General features: G+C 44.5%; 1 protein-coding gene across 2 annotated transcripts in view; it reads left to right on the top strand.

Moving 5' to 3' along the window:
- SOX (sulfite oxidase) overlaps positions 1–17,765 on the top strand; it is a 97,140-nt gene extending 79,375 nt beyond the window's left edge. Inside the window, exon 13 of one of the 2 annotated variants that reach the window (XM_086511301.1) lies at positions 17,134–17,765. In XM_086511301.1, the coding sequence (XP_086367427.1) occupies positions 17,134–17,262 (129 nt within the window). In that variant the 3' untranslated portion in view covers positions 17,263–17,765. Of the gene's footprint in view, positions 1–15,988; positions 16,220–17,133 lie in introns of those variants that run through there. The other variant, XM_086511302.1, reaches the window with a different exon arrangement.
- The last annotated feature ends 2,178 nt before the right edge of the window (positions 17,766–19,943 follow it).

Genomic DNA, 19,943 nt, shown 5'->3' with positions numbered 1-19,943 from the left:
CATCGGGCACGCTCCCGTCTTCATCGCTGTATCTTACAGGGCATAAGTCATAAAGATCACTTGCAAGAGAAGGATCGCATTTTGTTTTTTTCGAGCCACTGTTCTCTTTTCAGAGGCAGTGTCGTGTAGTGGTCGATGTCTATAGCTACCAAGCTGCACACTTCAAGGACTTGGCAAGCTTTCAATATAAAAATTTGGCCGAAGTTATATGCCTTTAGACATCTTTCTTCGGAGTGTAGCTTTTGGGCAGAGTGGGGTATATTGAAATGCTTGCCACGGAAACCCTAATAGATTACAACTTGAAATTTTTGGACATCTCGCAATAGGTGTCTCTTCTCGAGCTGATAACCTTGGAAGTCCAGTGTGATTGGTATATCTTGGGGCTAGGCCTGTTCCGATTGTTCAAGAGCTTATGGACCATGCTACGGTCGGCTACAACCTTATGGAAGAAATCTAACCCTAATTTTGGGGCAGGTTTCAGAACGGAAGGCTTGTCGACTTTTGAGCTCGATTGATGTCGAGAATGCTTTTTGAGTTTGATTTAGCAATTTTCTGAGTTGAGAACTTGTTTGGTGATCCTGTTTAGAATTTGTTTGAAATGGATGGTATCTGTTTTAAACTTGTCTTGGTACCGATTTGAATTGTTTGACGCTGGTTTTGATACTGGTTTCAACGCTTGGTGATTTTACTCTTAGGTGCAGTAGTGAGAAATGTTGTTTTGGTATTGTTTGAACCTCGGAACGACGCAAATGGGATGTTAGGGGAGCGTTCCATTTTATGTTGGACAACCTTTGAATGACACAAACAGGATGTTTGGGGAGCGTTTGGTTGTATCAGGCCTCTAAGCTCATGGCCCGGACCTTTTTAAGCTATTTGCGAGGGGAGTGACGAGGTAGTCGTTGAGTAGCTTCATACCGCAGACCGTTCTCGGGCAAGTGCTCAATGGCCCTGTTTGTTGTGTCTTGTAACATGTATATGTGAGCAGTATCTTCCTTCACTGTCTTCTTCACTCGTACAAAGTGAGCCTGCTTGTTGAATCTATCCACTATAGTCTAGATATCATCATGTCCACCCTGAGTCCTGTGAATATATTGCTATACACTGGCAGGGTTGATTTGGAATCGGTAAAGGTTGTAGGAGTTTTGTCGCTTTGTGCTTGTCATACGTCACTTTTGGACATACTATACACGTACGCATAAACTCACCCATGTTCTTCTTCAGCTGAGGCCAAAATAAGTAACGCCCAAAAACGCTTGAGTGTCGTCTCTATCCCCCTATGCCCAACAAAAGGAGGATTGTGACACCCCGTCAACACCTTTTATCTCAAACCATAGGTCCACATGTTACACACAACATAGTTTTTCATATCAAATAACCATCCTTGAGAGATTATGAAAAACTTGTCTCCCAACTATGTACCTTGTGGAAGATCTAACCAAAATGCAGGTTTGGACCATCCTGTTCTACCGTCTCAAATAACCATCTTTGAGAGATTATGAAAAACTTGTCTCCCAACTATGTACCTTGTGGAAGATCTAACCAAAATGCGGGTTTGGACCATTCTGTTCTACCGAATCTTTTGTAGATATTTGTGGCTTGCATCACAAAGCATCTGCAACCACGTTCTTCTTTCTCCTCAAGCACAGTATCTGAAAGTCAAACAGAGACGGGATGTTCACCCATCTCATCTGCTTCTTTGAAAACTTTGTCTAGGATAAGAAATACTTCAAACTTACATGACATGTACACTATGAAGTCTACGTTGAGCATGGAATGCTTCCACTAACTCAATGCATGCATCACTGCTAAGAGTTCTTTCTTATAAATCTGTGCAACCCTCGTAGTATTCGAAAGCATCCAGCTCTCATAAGCTACTACATAGCCATCTTGCATCAAGACTACACCCAAACTACTTCCACAAGCATCATAGTAGACCTCAAAGAATTTCTACAAGTTTGTCAAAATCAACACTGGCCAGTAATCGGCTTCTGCTTGAGCTCCTCAAATGCTGCAACTTGCGAAGGTCCCCAAGTGAATGGTACCCCTTTCTAAGTCTGGGTATGCAACAACAAAGCTATCTCCGCAAACTGTCTAATAAACCACCTAGAGTAGGAGCACAAGCCCAAGAAGCTCCTCACATCATGCAAGGCCAATTGTGAACAACCTCAACTTTCGTTGGATCAATGTGAATACCTTGGACGAAACAATGCGTCCTAAGAAGTGTATCTCTGACAAAAAGGACTTACTCTTCCTTTCGTTGATCACCAATCTATGTTCTTGCAGCTTTCTGAACACTAGTATCAAATGCTCTTTTTCAGGCTTGGAGAAACCAATGATATCATCAAAGAATGTGCCCACATAATGCCTGTGCTCTTGAAAGACTCTGTCCATCACCTTGTTAAACGTTGCTCGAGTCTTTGTGAGGCCAAATGGCATCAGCAAAAAGTCGTACAATCCAAAGGACTTCTTGACCATAGTCTTATATACATCTCTAGGAGCAATCCTGATCTAATAGCCACTTTTAAGATTGATTCGATTGAAACAAGAAGAACCTTGTGTTCTATCAAGTATGACATCGCCCCTTGGTATTGGAAACCTAGAGATGAAAAACGTCTCTTAAACCCCACCCAATTGCAAGATGCTTTTTCATGCAACAAAAGAGCAGACCACAAAGTCTGTGCATTCCCCTTCAAATGCGAAGCAGCCTATCTCACTTTGAAAGCTTCGATGAAGTTGCCTCCCAAGAAAGCTATATCAAATTGTTGAATAAAGAACAACACCTTATTCATATCCTTGAAGCTCAAAAACATATCAAACTTGACTTGTTGACCACCATCCTTGAATTTCTTAGCCGTTCTAGGCTCCAAGTCATCTTATTGTCGACCAAAGGATGTGGCTCCTTTTTTTGTCCAAAGTCAAACCCAAATTATAGAAATTTATCATCTTCTTCATCCCCATCCTCATTTTCATATTCATGGCGCCTTCCATGTCTACCTTGTCTTTGCTATGTCATCTCTTCCAAGGCGGCTCATCTTCTTGCTTTTTGGTAGTAGTTGGGTCGTCGTCGTCAAAGTGAACGGCACGTTCAGTGTTTCCTCCTAGAATCATGTGCTTTACCTCTAGATCCTTTCTCTGCCATATCGGAAAAAGTAGGCTTCCTACCCAAGTATCTTGGAAAAACTTGGACGCATGGAAATTCTGCCAGTAACTCAAAAGTCTGATGGTCTTTCTTGACGAGAGAGAGAGAGAGAGAGAGAGAGAGAGAGAGAGAGAGAGAGAGAGAGAGAGAGAGAGAGAGAGAGAGAGAGAGAGAGAGAGAGAGAGAGATGATGATGATGATGTTGTATTTACGTCCTCGGGGGGCCAATATGACCCATGGGACCACAAAAAAAAATCTACAAGAGGCTCCCCTCATGTGTGTAGAGGGGGTAGTGGGCTAGTAGCTTTCTTGTGTGTTAGTGTTGTGTGATGATCCAATACTTTGGCAAAGTAGATGCCTATAGCTACTGGGGAGGGGTGTGTCCGAGAGAGAAGCTCCTCAAAGGTGACATCCCCTTGCAATAGCAGTGGGAAATCAGCACAGATGTGTGCGTATGCTGGGCACTCGATGGTGACATGGGCCTCGCTTTCCACTTTGTTTAAATTGCATTGTGTGCATGTCCTTCTATTTTCCTTAATATTCAGTCACCCTCCCGTTTCAATCTTGAGCATGTGTGATCGCGTCCGCATCAAAGTAATGGCCCGTCTTGCCCGGTGGGACATAGGTGTCTTGATATGTATGTGGGTGTCCCCAGTCTTGTAGGTCTCCCAATATCGTGTATTGATGTGTTTGCCGTAGTATTCAAATTTGGACGTGTGTACTGCTGTACTCCATCTAGTGTGTAGGGCTTCAAGTATGCTTCTGTCAAAATTCAGCCCATGCTCATGTTCAGTGCCTTCCTCTATATGCATGTTCAGCCCATGCTCATGTTCAGTGCCTTCCTCTATGTGCATGTCCACATGGTCTCCCACATTCCATCTAGAGAACCTTTTGCATGTCTTCTACGAGACTGGATGTGAGAAATTTACTCTTGTAATTCTTTTGCGGTTTACATCCGGCTTGCCATGCCATGTGGGGTAGATGGCTCTCCGGCATCATCTTAACTTTCATGAGGTATCTGTGTACCCTCTGTAAGGCTTGCATTTCCAAGGGTCTCTTGCCTGTCTCCAAAAGCATCACTGAGTATGGGGTGGTAGTTTTGATCCCCATGTGTCTACATAGGAATTTTTTCTGTATCTTTTCAATGTCATTCCAAGTGCTAGCGGGGATACTCCCCCCCCCATACCTCTACACCGTAATTTGGACCACACATACATCAAATGCCAGAGACTTGATTTTCCATCGCTTTGTGACACTTTGCTTGCATAAGTTCTCAAATTCATAGTATTTCTCGTCCTGCATCAATTCTGTTTTGCGCGCAACTTCCCCATGCATGGTTTGAAGGTACATAGATGCCCAAGTACTTGAACATCTCAGCCCGTCATACGTGATGATGGGCTGATTCTCATTTCTACATGTGTGGCTTGGCATAACCTTTGTTTTGGCTACATTGACTGACAAGCCCGTTGCGTTGCAAAATGCATGTACTGCATCCAAAAGTTTCTGTAGAAAGAGGGCCTTGTAGGCAAAGAGAACCACATCATCGGCATATATGAGGAGAAGAAGCGTGAAAGTACCAATGCTAGGGTGATCTCCCCCCTCTCCCATAGCCTTGTTAATGAAATCATCAAGCTCATCTATGCATAGTCCAAAAAGTGTAGGTGACAAAGGGCATCCTTGTTTAACTCCCATAGTGCTCCTGAACTCTTGTGAGAAACCTTATTTTGTCTTGAGTTTACATCTGACCTCTTGGTAGAGGCGTCCCACTGCTGCCCTGAGATGCATAGGAACTCCCGGAGTTTCCATACGTGACCATAGCCCTTGACGGGGTACTGTGTCAAACGCTTTCTTGAAGTCCACAAAACAACAATACAGGGTTTTGCCTTTTAGCCTGGCTTCATCCATCAAGACCCGGAGTGTGATAAGGTGGTCTATCGTGCTGTGACGGGCTCTAAATCCTGCTTGTCCAATGGCACGTTTCCCGTTATTTTCAGCCCATGTGCTAAGATCTTTCTCAATAATGCTTCCAAAAAGTTTTGCCATACATGAGCTCACCATGATGGTGCGATAATTACTGAGCAAATTGCGGTCACCTCCTTTAAAGAGCGCTTTCACCCAGTTTTCTTGCCAATCTTGGGGTAAGTATTGGTTGATTGCTTGATTCATCATATGTTGTATCCATTTCTTAGCCTCAATATTTTACCATTTCAGCATTTCAGAGGTAAGATGTAATGTGTCAGCTGCTTTCCCATTCGCCAGGCTTTTGAGGCCTTTAATGACTGCGTGGAAGGTGATGGGCTTTGGATGTTCGGCCTGATCCCCTATGTATATCGCCTCTTGAGTCCCCGACGGGGCATACAAAGTTTGTACATAAGCATACATTTCATTTAGGCTGAAATCTCCCATCACATTCCCTTTCTTCCCTTGCATGTTACGCCAAGCCTTCTTTGGCTCTTTCCTGAACCTGCTCAAGTCTAGTTGTTCTTTTGAGAGTTCATACATGCGTCTCTTTTTCCTCTTGAGTGTATTGTATTCTCTAGCAGCCCATTCCCATTCATTTGAGTGTTGTGCTAAGCCTCTCATCTTACGTTTGGCCTCCTTGCATTCTGCATCAAACCAAGGATTATGAGGTAAACCCTTCCTAGTCTGTTTACCACTTTGATACTTGCCCATAATAATTTTTTCCGCTTCCTCCATTGCATGTCGGAAGATCTTCCACGTCTCTTCAATGTCACAAGGCATGTTCCGGTCAAACAGTAAGCTATCTAAGAGACTAGCATAGTCCTCTTTCTTCGTGAGTTGCATTTTGTATGACCAATTCGGTGTATTCATTGTGTTGACAATATGCATACTGGGCATGTGTAGGCATATATGGATTGGTGTATGGTCTGAGGTTGGTAGCCTGCTACCCACTTCAAAACTATGGACCAAGTCCAATGCATCGTATCTCACCAAGGCATAATCATTTGTACTCCTCCCATGATTTGCCGTGTAGCAAGTGTATGATCTAGAGTGTACGAACTTATCCGCACCATTCATGGCTACAAGCTGCATTGAGTTCATCCTACTTATCATGGCTGACCCCTCTGCATTCATGATGTTATCACTTGAACATCTATCCCACATAGAACCAAGTATAAGTTCCCCATTCTTATCCGCAGGGTGCAGTGAATGGTCTGTCAATTGTACCTGTGTGTTTCCAATCCGGTCATTCAAATCCCCAAGGACAACTGCTCCCTCTTGTGCATACATTGCAATGTCTGTACATAGGTCAGCAAAGGGGTCATTTTTGGATAGCTGGTTTGTGTCATAAAAAGGTGACTCTCGATGCGGGATATAGCATCCTGCAACAAAGATCAATCCTTTTGATGAGCAAACCTTAACCCATATATAGCGCTTGTGGTCATCGATCTTGCATACCTCAACCATCTTTTGAAGCTCTTCCTTATACATTACAGCTACACCTCCTTGTCCTCGCATTTTGGTACCATTCCACCATACGGAGTGCTTGATATATCCACTAATGTCCGGCAGCCTGCATGTGTTTTGTTCCCATGTTTCCAATAGGAAGAGTATGTCAGCTTGTGGTAGAATATCCACCAGCCCTTCTCCCTTATGCCATGGGAAACCTCTACAATTCCAACTTGTAACCTGTATGGTCGTGATCCCATGGGTTGCGTGCCCCTATGCATTTTTAGGCGGTGATGCTGGTTTTTTCTCCTTGAGACGTTCCTCATATGCTTTCCTTCTTGCTGCCTGTTGTGTCGGTGTTCTATCTTCACTTACATAGTACTGAGTGCCTTTCAAGTAGAAGCGTGCAATTTCCAAAATTATGGTCCTTTTGCGAGCATCCAACATTGTGCATACAACTGCCCTATGAGCATCAGTCTTCTTCTGACCCACTCTATGTGCCCCATATACCCCTGCATCTTGCATATCAAGATTTTCTGCTAACAGGGTGGTAACATCTACGTTCAATGACATGATTGTTTCCCCCTCAGGTTCTGGCATGCCTCGTATCACAATGTTTTGGGATCTTTTCTCCCTTTCCTTGTATTCGGTAGAATCCTCATGCGTATACATACTCTCATACGTATACATCTCTCTTGTCTTGTGTCCCATGGCCCTTTCTTGTTTCACTATCTGTGCCCAAGATGGAGGAGACCCCACGGGTGCATCGGTTACATTATTGGTGACCTGTGTTATGTGACTGCCTTGTTCCAACACTTGAGTTTGCAGTGTTTTCAGGGTGTCTTCTTGTTGCTGAAGCTTCAGAGCTTGCAGTGCAATGCTATGATCCAACTCTTGGTTGCGTAGTGTCAGGTTTTTGATGTCTTCATTTTGGCGTGAAATAACCTCATTCTGTTGTCGTACCTGTTCTTGGATAGACAGTAGCAGTCCACAGATGTCCTGTGTAGTACATGTGATCGTCATGTCCCTTGAATCCTTGGGGGGCGTGTCCTTCGGCATTGATTTGATAGGTGATGAGCTCATTGTTCGACCGCTTCTGGATACCCTTTGATTAATGTGTGCTGATTGCATAGGTGGGGAATCATGCAATACCACATTGTCGGCACTGTTGTTGTTGGGTTGTCACGGCAGTGAAGGGGGTACCTTGGCAGCCATGGTGTATAGGCGGGCAGGTGCGCAATTTAATGTGCCAGCTGATTGAGATGCGCAGGCAGGCGCAGGTGCAGGTGCGCAGGTTAGTGTGCCAGCAGGCAGGCGCAGGTGCAGTTAGCGCAGGTTACTGCACACAGAGAGAGAGAGAGAGAGAGAGAGAGAGAGAGAGAGAGAGAGAGAGAGAGAGAGCGGGGGGGGGGGGGGGGGGGGAGAGGGGGGAAACAAATAATAAGAGGGGATCTCCCGGCTACTTGGACCGCCTATGGAACAACCACCATCCCCTAGTTGTGACCAGTGTCCGAGGACGTAGGTGCACACATGTAAGACCAAGCCTCCCATACCACCCGGCCTCATTCCCGTGAGGTGACCTCGCGTACGCCTAGCCTCATGGGCTGATTCCTTACCACTGGCTGACACTCTGCCAATCGAGATTCTTGTCTACAAATGAGGCTTTGGTCGTGGGAGAACACCAGCATGCAGTTGCAATTCTCGTCCTCGTTCCACCCGTAGACAGATGGGAAAATTTGAGATAGCCAATTCAATGGTTTTGGATTTGTTGAAGTCTTATATTTCGGATCAGAAGACTTAGTGGGAAAAGTATTTTCCCTTGGTGGAGTTTGCCTACAACACACGGGGAAGGCGCCATTTGAAGTATTTGAGGGTGCTAAGAAGGTTTCTCAATTTCTAAGCCCAAAGACCAAATTTATTTGAAGCAGATCTTAAAAAAAGTCTAGAAGGCATGGAAGGCCATCTAGTAGTTCAGAGGACGAGAGCTTGTCCTCTTTTCACAGTGACCAAATCAACAAGAAACCAAGGAGTTCAAGGAAGGGAGTCAAGCCGTCAAGTTTGAGATGTTTTCACTACCAGGATGCCCATCGAGCCCTTGAGTTTGTACAACAGTTTGACGCTGCCTTCTGTGGAGGACAGTTCATAGAACACCCAAGGGTGCGAAGGGCGGCATCTTACTTGAAAGGAACTGCACAGACATGGTGGTCTACTCTGTTGTTCGGCAGAGAAGCAACTGCGATGTGATTAAAATTTCAAGACAATTTTCACGTCAACTTGGATATCAAATTAATGTGCAAGAGATGTCATCACGGCTTGGCATCACTTGAAAATGATTGAGAAAGATACATTTGATGACTACTGCCAGAGGTTTTGGGATACTTATTTGCTACTGTCTTCGCTTTGGAAGATTACTTCGAAAGACCAGATCGAGCGGTTTTGTTGTGGTTTGCTAAAAGAGATTTGAAACTATTGTCTAAACCAGAAGTCTGACTCTATTCAAAGACTTCTGCAACATGCTAAGGAACGATTTGGAACGCATGCAAGCTCATTGACTTATCCTACGGACAGAATAGTATCCACCTCAACTGGGCAAGAGTCTGCCAGCGAAAAGAATGAATCAGAGGAACCGATTGACAACTTGTCGCAGGATTCTGGAGAATCAGATGGTAGCACATCCGAATGTTCCGACAAACTGAGGGAACCACATGCAAGTTCATCAGAGGATTCTGGAGAAAGGGGATCAGATGATAGTGCGTGTGAGGGTTCCAATGATTGACACTGACGTGTCAATGGACAGGGGAAGCTAGCGAAGCTACCCACATGTCCCATGACACAAGGAAAGAAAGGAAACAGGGAATCAGCTGGTAGATCACAAAATTCCCCATACCCACGATAAGATTTCTGAAGCGGATCAGTATGATCTAGATCTGGATACTACTTTTGCCAAGGTGCACGAGGCTCTTGAGAAGTCTCAAGCACGGCATAAGAAGGTAGCCGACAAGATTCAACGCGACTTGTAGCTGAAGGAAGAAGATCGGGTACTCTTATGGTTTGAGAAGGCACGCCTAAGAAAACGACAAGGAAAGGATCAACTTTTTCCAAAGCTAAAAATGTGGTACTTTGGCCCTTTCCAGATTCAAGAAAAGATAAGTGATGTGTCCTTCAGACTGAAGTTGTCAGATACTTGGAAGATTTACAATGCTTTTCATGTGAATCTCTTGAAACCTTTCAAGGGTATAAGGTGCTAGTCGATAGGGAGCTGGACGAGCAAGCTGAAGTGGAAGAGAGAGAGGAGATACTTGTTTCGGAACAGATACTTGCTCACAAGGGAAGGAAAGTGAATGGCAGTTCTTAGTCAAGAACTATCCGGCATTGCATGCAAAGTGGATGGAGGAGAAGGACCTAGCAGATACTCGTCAGATTTGGAACTTTACCTTGAGGTTTTTGGTCTAGCTCCGACTATTCCGAGAGATCCCGTGGATCAGCAGGGTTGAATCTGGTGCAGACGGGACTGCACAAGAGGGGAGTCACTCCACTCCTTTGTCACATGTTACACAGATGGAATAAAGTCGCTGATTTTTCTTTGGATTTCAGGGATACTGGTGGACTGACAGTATTCTGCCAGATGACTTTATGAAAGAAGTACTTCGAAATGGGAATTCCTGAAAGCGAATCTGATTTTTGTGCTCACTTATGTGATTGTGTTTGAGTGCACAAATGAAAGACAAAATGACCGTAGCATTTCGGTCTTGAGAATCTATAGACATGATCGCAATAAGAACTAGCTAATCCGACATCAATGAGGTCCAGGATGGATCTAGATGCAATTGCTACATACGTTGGTAGGAATCATGGTCTTAGATCTGGAATCAATTTTTATGCGATTTATGATGTGATTGTGCAGTGACTGAGTCGTCTTTGTGCAAGTGCTAGATTTGTGTTTGTCTAGTGCGTCGGTACTTAGAGTCAATGTCTACGGAAGTGGTTTATGGCCTCTGTCTATTTTGCAGGCGTAATCGAGGGCGATTACAACTCTTTCAAGAGGGGGGTATATCACAAACTGATGACGTGGCATGTCTATAAGTTGTCCCGACTTATAGGGCTCGTGCCGACCGGGCCCTAGGGCACTAGAACTTAAAAGGTTGGATGGCGCATACGCTGTATGGACGCTGCAAATTGCGCTGAAGTGATGATGTGGCTGGCCGTACGGATTTCTACAAAATGCGCTGACCATGTTGACGTGGCAGCCGTATGGAATTCCGTGATTTATGTTGGCTGGTTTTTGGGCCTAAAGATTTTGAGTTTGAAGCTTTTGAATTGATTGCTTTTTGGGCTCTGCTTTTGGCATCCCTTGTAAGTTTGTAAGAGCCCCTTGGGCCTCACTCTGCAGAGCATCTAGACGCAGAGTTTGAGAGCAGAGGTCTGTCGGGAGTACCTTGTAATGATTAATGATAAAGAAATATTGAAAGGGGCGCTAGACTTTGGGGCCAATACCTCTGGGCACGGAACTCCGCCGGGCCGTGTCGACTCTCTCTCTCAAAGTCGAGTTTTGAAGTTTTTGTTCGTGTGTTGCTATGCATTCTCGCTTGGAGTGTCCAAGTGTCCAAGCCTGTTACACCTACTCACATTTCTCTCTCAACCAAAATGTGGACTGACGATTGCGACACTCATTTCCACAATTCTTGAGCATCGAGAGTTACTTATCAGCTCCGCACACCTCAATGGTTTGTTTCTTTTGGTCCTATAGGTCATACATGATGTTTGAAAACGATAGTGAAATCTCTCTCTCTCTCTCTCTCTCTCTCTCTCTCTCTCTCTCTCTCTCTCTCTCTCTCTCTCTCTCTCTCAAACCCTAGCCGCAGTAGACTCTCGTCATTGTCCCCTTCTCATTGGCCTCCCTAGGGTGAGGGGCAGCCCTGAGGGCATAGTTACCGAGAACGGGAACGGGGAACGGGAATGGGAGGGTCCGGAACAGGACGGGAACAGGCAGGAGGAGGGGGGGCCAGCGGAACGGGAACGGGGCTAGAACGGTCCACCTAGAGTAAGGATTGAATTACCTCCATTAAGCTTAGTCCCAAATAAACTCCTAAACAACCCCAAAACTACCCCCTAACCTACCCTCAAACTGCACCAAATATGTTCCCCGAACAACCCCAAATCTGCCCCCAAAAGCCGACTTTTTTCCCCCAAATGCCTACTTTTGCCCGTTCCGCCCCGCGTTTCGCCATTCCACCTCATGTTCCGCCCATTCCGGAACACCGTTCCGGTTACACCCCGTTCCGGAACGGCGTTCCGTTCCCATCTCCGTTTCGGGAACGGGACTCGTTCGGAACGTCGTTTCGGAACGTTTGGGCCGTGTTCCCCCCGTTCCTTGTTCCAATGCCTGAGGGAGAGCCCTCAACTCCAGCAGCTCCGCCCCCGCCTCCCTTCTCCCAAGCCGCACCCTCCCTCTGTGCTCTTGCTGCAGTGATGACCTTGAGCCCAACCTGACTCTTTGCTCCCACTGCTGTGGCGACCTCGAGCTGAGTCCTACTGCAGTGCTCCTACTACGACCTCGAGTTGGCTCTGCTCTCCTTTCCCACAACGAGCCTAGTAGGGATGGCGTTGTTCAATGTCGATACCCCAACCATCGACCTCGACCGCCGTGCCTTGTCAAACTTGACACCAAGGCGATAATAGGAAAATAAGAGGCTCTTCCCACGAGAAAGCCAAAGGTTTCAAGCATAGTTACCAGGAACGGGATTTCGGAACGGGGAACTGGGAACGGCAACGGGCATGAAACACCATTCCCTGTTATGGATACTCACATTTCAAACACGGAACGGGGATTCGGAACAGGAAGTTGGAATGGGAACGGGGAACGGGGAACGGAGACCTGAAATTGACCATTCCCTGTTTCTATGGTTTCAAGAACAGCCCACCCATCAAGGAAGCAAGTGGTGTCGGCTCTCTCGACCTACAAAGCACAAGGCATTCCTTGGGATTCTCCAAGTTGCGATGCAACGTGGCCACTCTCTCTCCCCGATTAAGCGGACACGACTTTTCGTGCCCACCCCAGGGATGGATCCAATGGATCGTCTTCACGCTCAAGGATGAGAATGCGGAACTCAAGGCACGTCTTGTAGCCCTTGAGACGCGTCTCTCCTGCTTGGAATCTCAAAAGCAAGCCCATAACGACCACCTCCTCGCCAAGGCAAAGGAAGTTGAGCACACCCTTACCACAAGCGTGGCCAACCTTGCCACTCAAGTTCATGAAGCAACCGTTGCCGTCTCCTCCGAGGTAGAAGAGTGCATGCCAGAACGTCGCCAACGGGAAGGACTAGCACTCTCCGTGCGCATCGGTGGCCTACCCTCTACTTGGTGGGGAGAGAACGACGATTACACCTTGACACTTTTCAAGTTCAACCAAGCCATTCACCCAACCGAGTTCGACCCCGACACAATTGAGAAGGTTCACCATGACAACCGCACCAACCAAGGCATCTTGGTCTTCAAGACTGAAGAGGCAGGTATAGCGCTTCTATAACAAGCACGACTTCTCAAGGGCACCAAAGTATGGATAATTGAAGCCTTGATCCCCGCCCAGTTCAAAGTCAAGAAGCAAGATCTCCAAAAGGTACAAGAAGCATGGGAAACTGGTAAATGGGCCATCTATCGAGGTGGTAAGGCCATCATTGAGGAATTTCGGGCTCCAAAAACTCCCAAACCACCTTCCCCTTTTCCCTCCCCTAAGTGACATATGTCACAATTTTGTTGTATCCACATTAGTCATGATTCCCCATGTACTCTTCTAGTAAGAGGTCCAACTATGTATGTCTTTTTGGTCACATAGGTCATATTTGACCTCCGAGGACGATAATGAAATCTATCCATCCATCCATCTCTCCCCCCCCCCCCCCCACCTCATGGGTTTGGACCTCTCTCTCTCCTACTATTTTTAGGGTTTCGCCACCACTTTTTACTGTTTTATTAGGGTTGTCACTGTTTTTTAGGGTTTCAAAACTGTTTTTTTACTGTTCTTAGGGTTCCTTCACTATTCTTTTGCTGTTTTCTAGGGTTTGGTCATTGTTTTTTGCTGTTATTTTAGGGCTTCATACTGATTTTCTTTGTTTTTTAGAGTTTCACAAGCGTTTCTTGCTATTTTTAGGGTTCTCTTGTGTTTTATTATTGTTTTAGAGTCTCTCTCTCTCTCTCTCTCTCTCTCTCTCTCTCTCTCTCTCTCTCTCTCTGTGGAAGCATCGGAGAAGTGCCAATGGCTTCCCCCATTGTAAGAATACGCATCCCTCGCCGGCCGCCCACAAAGTCTCCTTCATGCGTACAAGGAAGAGGATGTCGGCAATAGACAAGGAAATGAGAGAATGGAGAAATGAAGTGGAAGAGTGGAGGATGGAGCGGAGCACCATTCTTCAAAAATTGACCAAAGAAAGAGAGGGCATGCATAGGAGGATCTCTTCGCTCGAGGAGAAAGTGTTCATCCACGATTCCATCATCCGAAATCTATAAGGTCTGTCAAGGTGAGCTTCTTGAAGCCAAAAGTGGGCGTCTTGAAGAAGGGGAATTTATCTCCTAGGGGTCATCAATCACAGAAACTCTTGGATAGCCTTCAGGCGCCTTGTGCAACGGAAGAAGCGAGCATTCCTAGCTCAGATGGAGCGAGACTTATACTTGTTGTTCTTGAGTAGAGACTCAGGAGAGGCATGGCGTTTCTTTCATGAGCACTCCCCTCCCCCAATGATTACTTCTCCTGACGTGTGGGTCAGCATGCAACATCCTTATATACAGTCCTTGGATAGACACCCCTTCCAGATCCTCTTGAGCCATACCCATAGTATCTTCTTTACCACTAGATGGTAAAGACGGCCATTGATAGGATGAGGACCAGGAGGGCATATGATCATGATGGTCTAGTAGCAGAGCACTTTATACATGCTAGAGATATGCTGGCAGAGGTTCTTGCAGCTCTATTCAATCGTCTCATGTGTGAGGGTCTACCTGAGACTTGGAGACTATCTACTAATGTGCCTATCTTCAAGGTAGATGATCCTACGCAGCCTGGAAACTACCGTACCATACAGTCCTTGGGCAAACACCCCTTCGAGATCCTCTTGAGCCATAGTAGCTTCTTTACCGCTTAGATGGTAAAGATGGCCATTGACAGGATGAGCAGAGCACTTTATAAATGCTAGAGATATGCTGGCAGAGGTTCTTGCAGCTCTATTCAATCGTGTCATGTGTGAGGATCTACCTGAGACTTGGAGACTGTCTACTATTGTGCCTATCTTCAAGGCAGGTGATCCTATGCAGCCTGGAAACTACCGTACTATTATGATTGGACACACATTGGCACTGTTGTATGCATCTATCCTTGAGCAGGAGTTGAGCGGATGGGCAGAGAGTTGAGGGCGTACGAGCAACAGGACAGGCAGGTTTTAAGAGAGGCTTCTCCACTCTTGACCATATTTTGACCTTCTTTGGGTCAAGATGGGTGGAGAAGTATGGAGAGGCCCTTGGTATCTATGATCTCTCGGTAGATTAGAGCCAAGGCCTCCGTGCCACACGAGAACAGAGCAGAGTTAGCAGCCCCCTCTATGGTATGATCTCTCGGTTGACTAGAGCCAAGGCCTCCTTTGCCACACGAGATCATTAGAGCAAAATTAGCAGCCCCCTCTATGGAGATATAGGCACATACCAGATCAGTCTCCTCTATGCACAGCTTATGGGATATTGCCAGAGACAGATATGCCAGATTGGCCCTTGAGTCCTCCAGACAATTTTCTTTACAAGGGGACACATCATGCTGGTATGCACAGATGTACGCATGGTTCTAGATACACGGCTTCAGCATGGACAGCTTGCCTCCCTTCCAGTACTCCCTTCATGAGCCATCGTTGTCTCTTACATGGATGGAGATTACTAGACCCATTCGCAAGGACCTGACCCAACTGGACACGGGGAGGACATGGATAGAGCCGACACAAGAGTTGGGCACGAAAATGGCTTTCTATAGAGAGCATCTTCTCCAACTCATAGAGGATGGGTTTGTGATTCGACCCAGCTATATGGATACACATTTATCTCATGGGTTACAATGTGCCATTGGTCAGATACGTACATCTTCACACCAGCTTGAGATTGGGATTGGTCGATTCAGAGGGATACCAGCAACTAACAGGATATGCCACCTATGCCATACAGAACGTGAGACGGGGATGCATTATATATGTTAGTGCAGTGTATTACGAGATACGGGGTCGCTTCCAATGTCTATTCAAAGAAGGCTTTGGACCCTTCTCTAGAGTCATGAGCTATCAGGACCAGAGATATCTTGGATTGTATCTACTTGAGTTACACAGACACAGAGATAGTTTACTGAGGAGATGTAAAGAGAGAAAATCCCAGAGACAGATGACTAATTTCTTCACACGTGACACTGGACAGATAGAGGAGCAACCACCACCGCAAAGCTCAGCTCATACTCACATCGCGGTACTCTCATTGACTGAGCATTGGAGCTAGGGAGATTGAGATGCCCATGACTTAGGAGAGGAGCTTCATAGCATCGACGGAGACTACAACAGAGGATTCGAGCCATACTATCTCGACATCCGGAGTACAGACGAGGATGGATTCATCACTCATTGTATCTTTCTCTTGTATTTGGGCACCCATTGTATCAATCATCACACATACCCCACACAGTTCCAGCTAGTAGCACTTCTAGATTCAATTTAGTATCTCTCCTTTTGTACTCAGAAATGTTATCAGATTCACCAGTTTGTAACAGATTGGCCTCATAGGTCATTTTGGCCTTTTGAAGACGTCAATATATCATTTCATTGCTCTCTCTGTTTTTTAAAACAACCTACGGTGTACGCTGGTTGTGTTATTGGAGCTTACATAAAAAACGAAGGGGGGAGACAGCTTTTTGCTACCGCTTTCTTTCTAGAAGTCTACAAAGGCAGATTTATATGCTGTTGGGTGTGCTTGTTAGGAGAGGCCTGCCCTATTTGGGGCAGCCACTAGGCACTATGAAAGCACCATTAGGATCACTTGTGGGCACATTAGAGGAGCACGACTCCGAGTACGATTGTGTGAGCAGTGGACTTTGAGCCGGGAATAAAGACTCCGCTATCATACCGATTCCTTTTTGTCAAAAAACAGATACCCAACCGAGGCTGCTAACAGGGGCAGTTTAGGGCGACCAACTCTCTTGTACAGGAGCATCCCACTCCTCCCATCTTCTCGGTGTCTCGTCACTCTCCTGTCAGTTCAGTTGTTTCTAGTTATTTTGAAGTGTCAAAGTTGATACGAGAGTGCAGAGTCTTGGTGGTTCACAGTTCGGAAGTGTTTACCGCATTTACCATCCACATCCTCCGCATTTATGGACTCTGCAGCCTTCCTCTTATTTATGTCGGGAGTCGTGATTTATCATTCATGTTTATACCCTAGAATCCATAGTTTGATCTTGGTTTTCCTGGAGTTTCTTTTATGCCTCAAGTCATTACAGAGGCTTTTTTTGTCAGTTCGGTAAAATGAGTCATAACTCATGTTTCAAGTGTTAAAGAAGTTTGATGATGATGCAGGTTGACAGTGCTGCTAATGTACAACCTGAAAGTGTAGAGAGCATTTGGAATTTGAGGGGTGTGCTTAACAACTCTTGGCACAAGGTCCATGTGAACATAATCCCAAAACAGCTGCATTCAAATCTGTAATAGGCTATAACACCTATACACCTTAGGCATAATGTCTGTCCGTAAGTGCTCTAAATAGTCCTTTCTGTAGGCATGAGAGTTCTACATAACATGGCACAATGACTCTTGTTGCATAATGTTTCTTTGTTTATGCTTTTGTGGGTCAAGATTTGATGTATGCCACGTCATTGCACAAGATAATGTTTTGGATGCAAATATCAAAGAAAGCCCTTACAGTCTCTCTATTTGATCTGGGGAACAATATGAAAGTGACTCCTGCACTAAACTTCCTACAAGGCAATCTACCTCTCCAAAACCATGTTCAAGTTAGCCTATACCCACATCCCTATATAAAGCATCAGAGAGATTGTAACTTTGGATCGGAAGAGACTCTACTAGGGTCGAAACGTGTTGGGTAATCTATTCCCTTGCCACGTCCCCCCTCTCTCTCTCTCTCTTGTAAAGTCTCGCACGTTCAGCTAGTTTATTTTATTTACATGCCATGTTCAAATGTTGAAGCTCCATTCATTTCACCTTGCAACATGTGTGAATGGCATGGAAGGAATCTTTTATCAAATGGTGCTGAAGGAAAAGTAGCACGAGGTTTAAACTTACATGCTTATTGACATTTTAGCACACAATGCCCGTGTATAGGTCATGTTCTGATTTTCAATCCTCATTTATCATACAACATATATGAATGCCTTGTAAGGAATCATGAAGCAAACTATGCCTAAGCAAAAGCATCACGATGTCATTGTTTTTGTTTAAGCACCCAATGCATGTTTTATCCTAGTTTGGAATGTGAGTTTCAATTTTCAATGCATTGAAGGTGTCATGACACAAGTTACACCTAAGAAAAAGCGAAAGTATATGCTTATGGATGTTTAACCATCGCACATCACAAATGTAATTAGATATATTAAGTCTCTTCTATGGTAGGAAAGGTTCCTTTTTAATCTTTGTGGTATTTTTTCAACCATAGAATCTTTGCAATATTCTTCTTTGAAAAGTTAGTGACTGTTCTATGAAGGTCTATTAACCCACTATGCCTTGCGCCAAGACTAGGAAGCCTGGATTTTAATTCCATGAAACCCTATTTATAACCTTTAGCTTCCAATTTGTCTTCTTTTTTCATAGCCACCACTCTTTCTATATGCAATTTTGCCAAATGATGGTTATGCTCTCAAAGAAATTTATGAAATTGATTTGCTTTTGGCATTTGATAGTCTCAAAGTAGGGAGGAATTGCAAAACTCCATTTCTAACAATTGTCTACTGTTTTAATGTAGTGAAGATAAGTGAAACCATACTTAATGCCCATCCTTGCCTTTAGGCACATGCACCCATCTTCTTGTTTTTAGGGCATGGATGTGTGTAGCTATTTTTTGAGCTGGTCATATGTTGGGCGAACATATGGTACTCAGCATGCTATTAATTTGAACAACCTTCTAAAATTAATGAGCTTTAATTGCAATTGTGATCGTGAGTGATATTCATTGGCAATCAAGAATAAGAACGAGAGTAAAAATGTGGTTACATGTACATGATTGTTGCTCAAGGGTGGTATTTTGGTTGAAACTTCTCCAAGAAAGTGTAAGATATAACAAAATTTGTATAAAGTATGTGATGCCTTAACAAGATCTCTTTACTAACTCTTTCTAATTAATCACCAAGGGCAAGCAAAGAGAATGCAAAAGTCATTGGAGTTGAAGGGTATGATCCAGCATGGCATGAAGATATGAACCAACAAGCTAGTGTAGAAAATGCAAAAATGCAGCACTTATGTGTGAGGCTGGTGAAGGCATGGGGCGTGCCTTTGAACAATGTGACAAAAATCTTTGATCTTTATATTAAGCTCATCATTGGCACCAAAAGCCTCTCCTAAGATTTTGTGTTTCAAAGTGGATGTTTTCTAGACTTAAAATTTACACATGTGGGAGAAGTTTTGGGGTCCCAATATAAGTGTGAAGATTGGAAATGGCATATCAAATAATGGAGATTAGAGTAGCCAGAAGTAGGAACACATCTAGTCTATTTTTGCATGAGGATCTTCTATTTGTTGTTATTTAACCAACCAATGAGAAAATGTTGCTTAAATGCAAGAGAAACTAAATTCTAGTAAGGATGAAGTTCTTGGCCAGATTCAGATCGGCTTTATAACGGTGGAGACCACAAACTTATGGCATTGTTAGCAACATGCTAGCAAAGCAACCCAATTTTTAGCTTAATTTGCTAACTTCACTCATTTTTTAAATAAAAAGCTCGTCATGCTTAAAGCTATAATTTCAATTATTTTTACAAGAATGTAAAGTCGATAGTTGAGGCCAAGAGCTTCCAGCTTGTAATTACCCGTATATTATTTCCAGTCCCTACCTACCCATATTTGAGTCCGTTTCACATTTCTAAAACCTTAAGGTATAAAAGTAATTTTTTGTAAAAAAAACCCTTACAAAATCTTTGGATAATAAGCGCACGTATAGTCTCAGAGTTTTGGATAATAAGTGCACTTACATTCTTAGAGTTCTATGTACAGTCCTGCAATCTTCTCTTGCTTGTAACTCCCTCGTTTAATGGCCGTTTAGAGTGCCGTCTATTCCATTCTGTTCGCAGGTGAAAGCTCTATGCGACTAGTCTCTCGTGATGATTCTATGATTTTGTTGTAGTTAATTCTCTTCTTAGTCTGATCGTAACTCATGTTTT

The sequence above is a fragment of the Adiantum capillus-veneris genome, chromosome 4, assembly GCF_014529385.1.
Source record: "Adiantum capillus-veneris isolate H3 chromosome 4, ASM1452938v2, whole genome shotgun sequence".
NCBI classification, from domain to species: domain Eukaryota; kingdom Viridiplantae; phylum Streptophyta; class Polypodiopsida; order Polypodiales; family Pteridaceae; genus Adiantum; species Adiantum capillus-veneris.
Note: the sequence above shows the minus strand (reverse complement) of the source record. Positions and strands in the feature narration are given on the sequence as shown.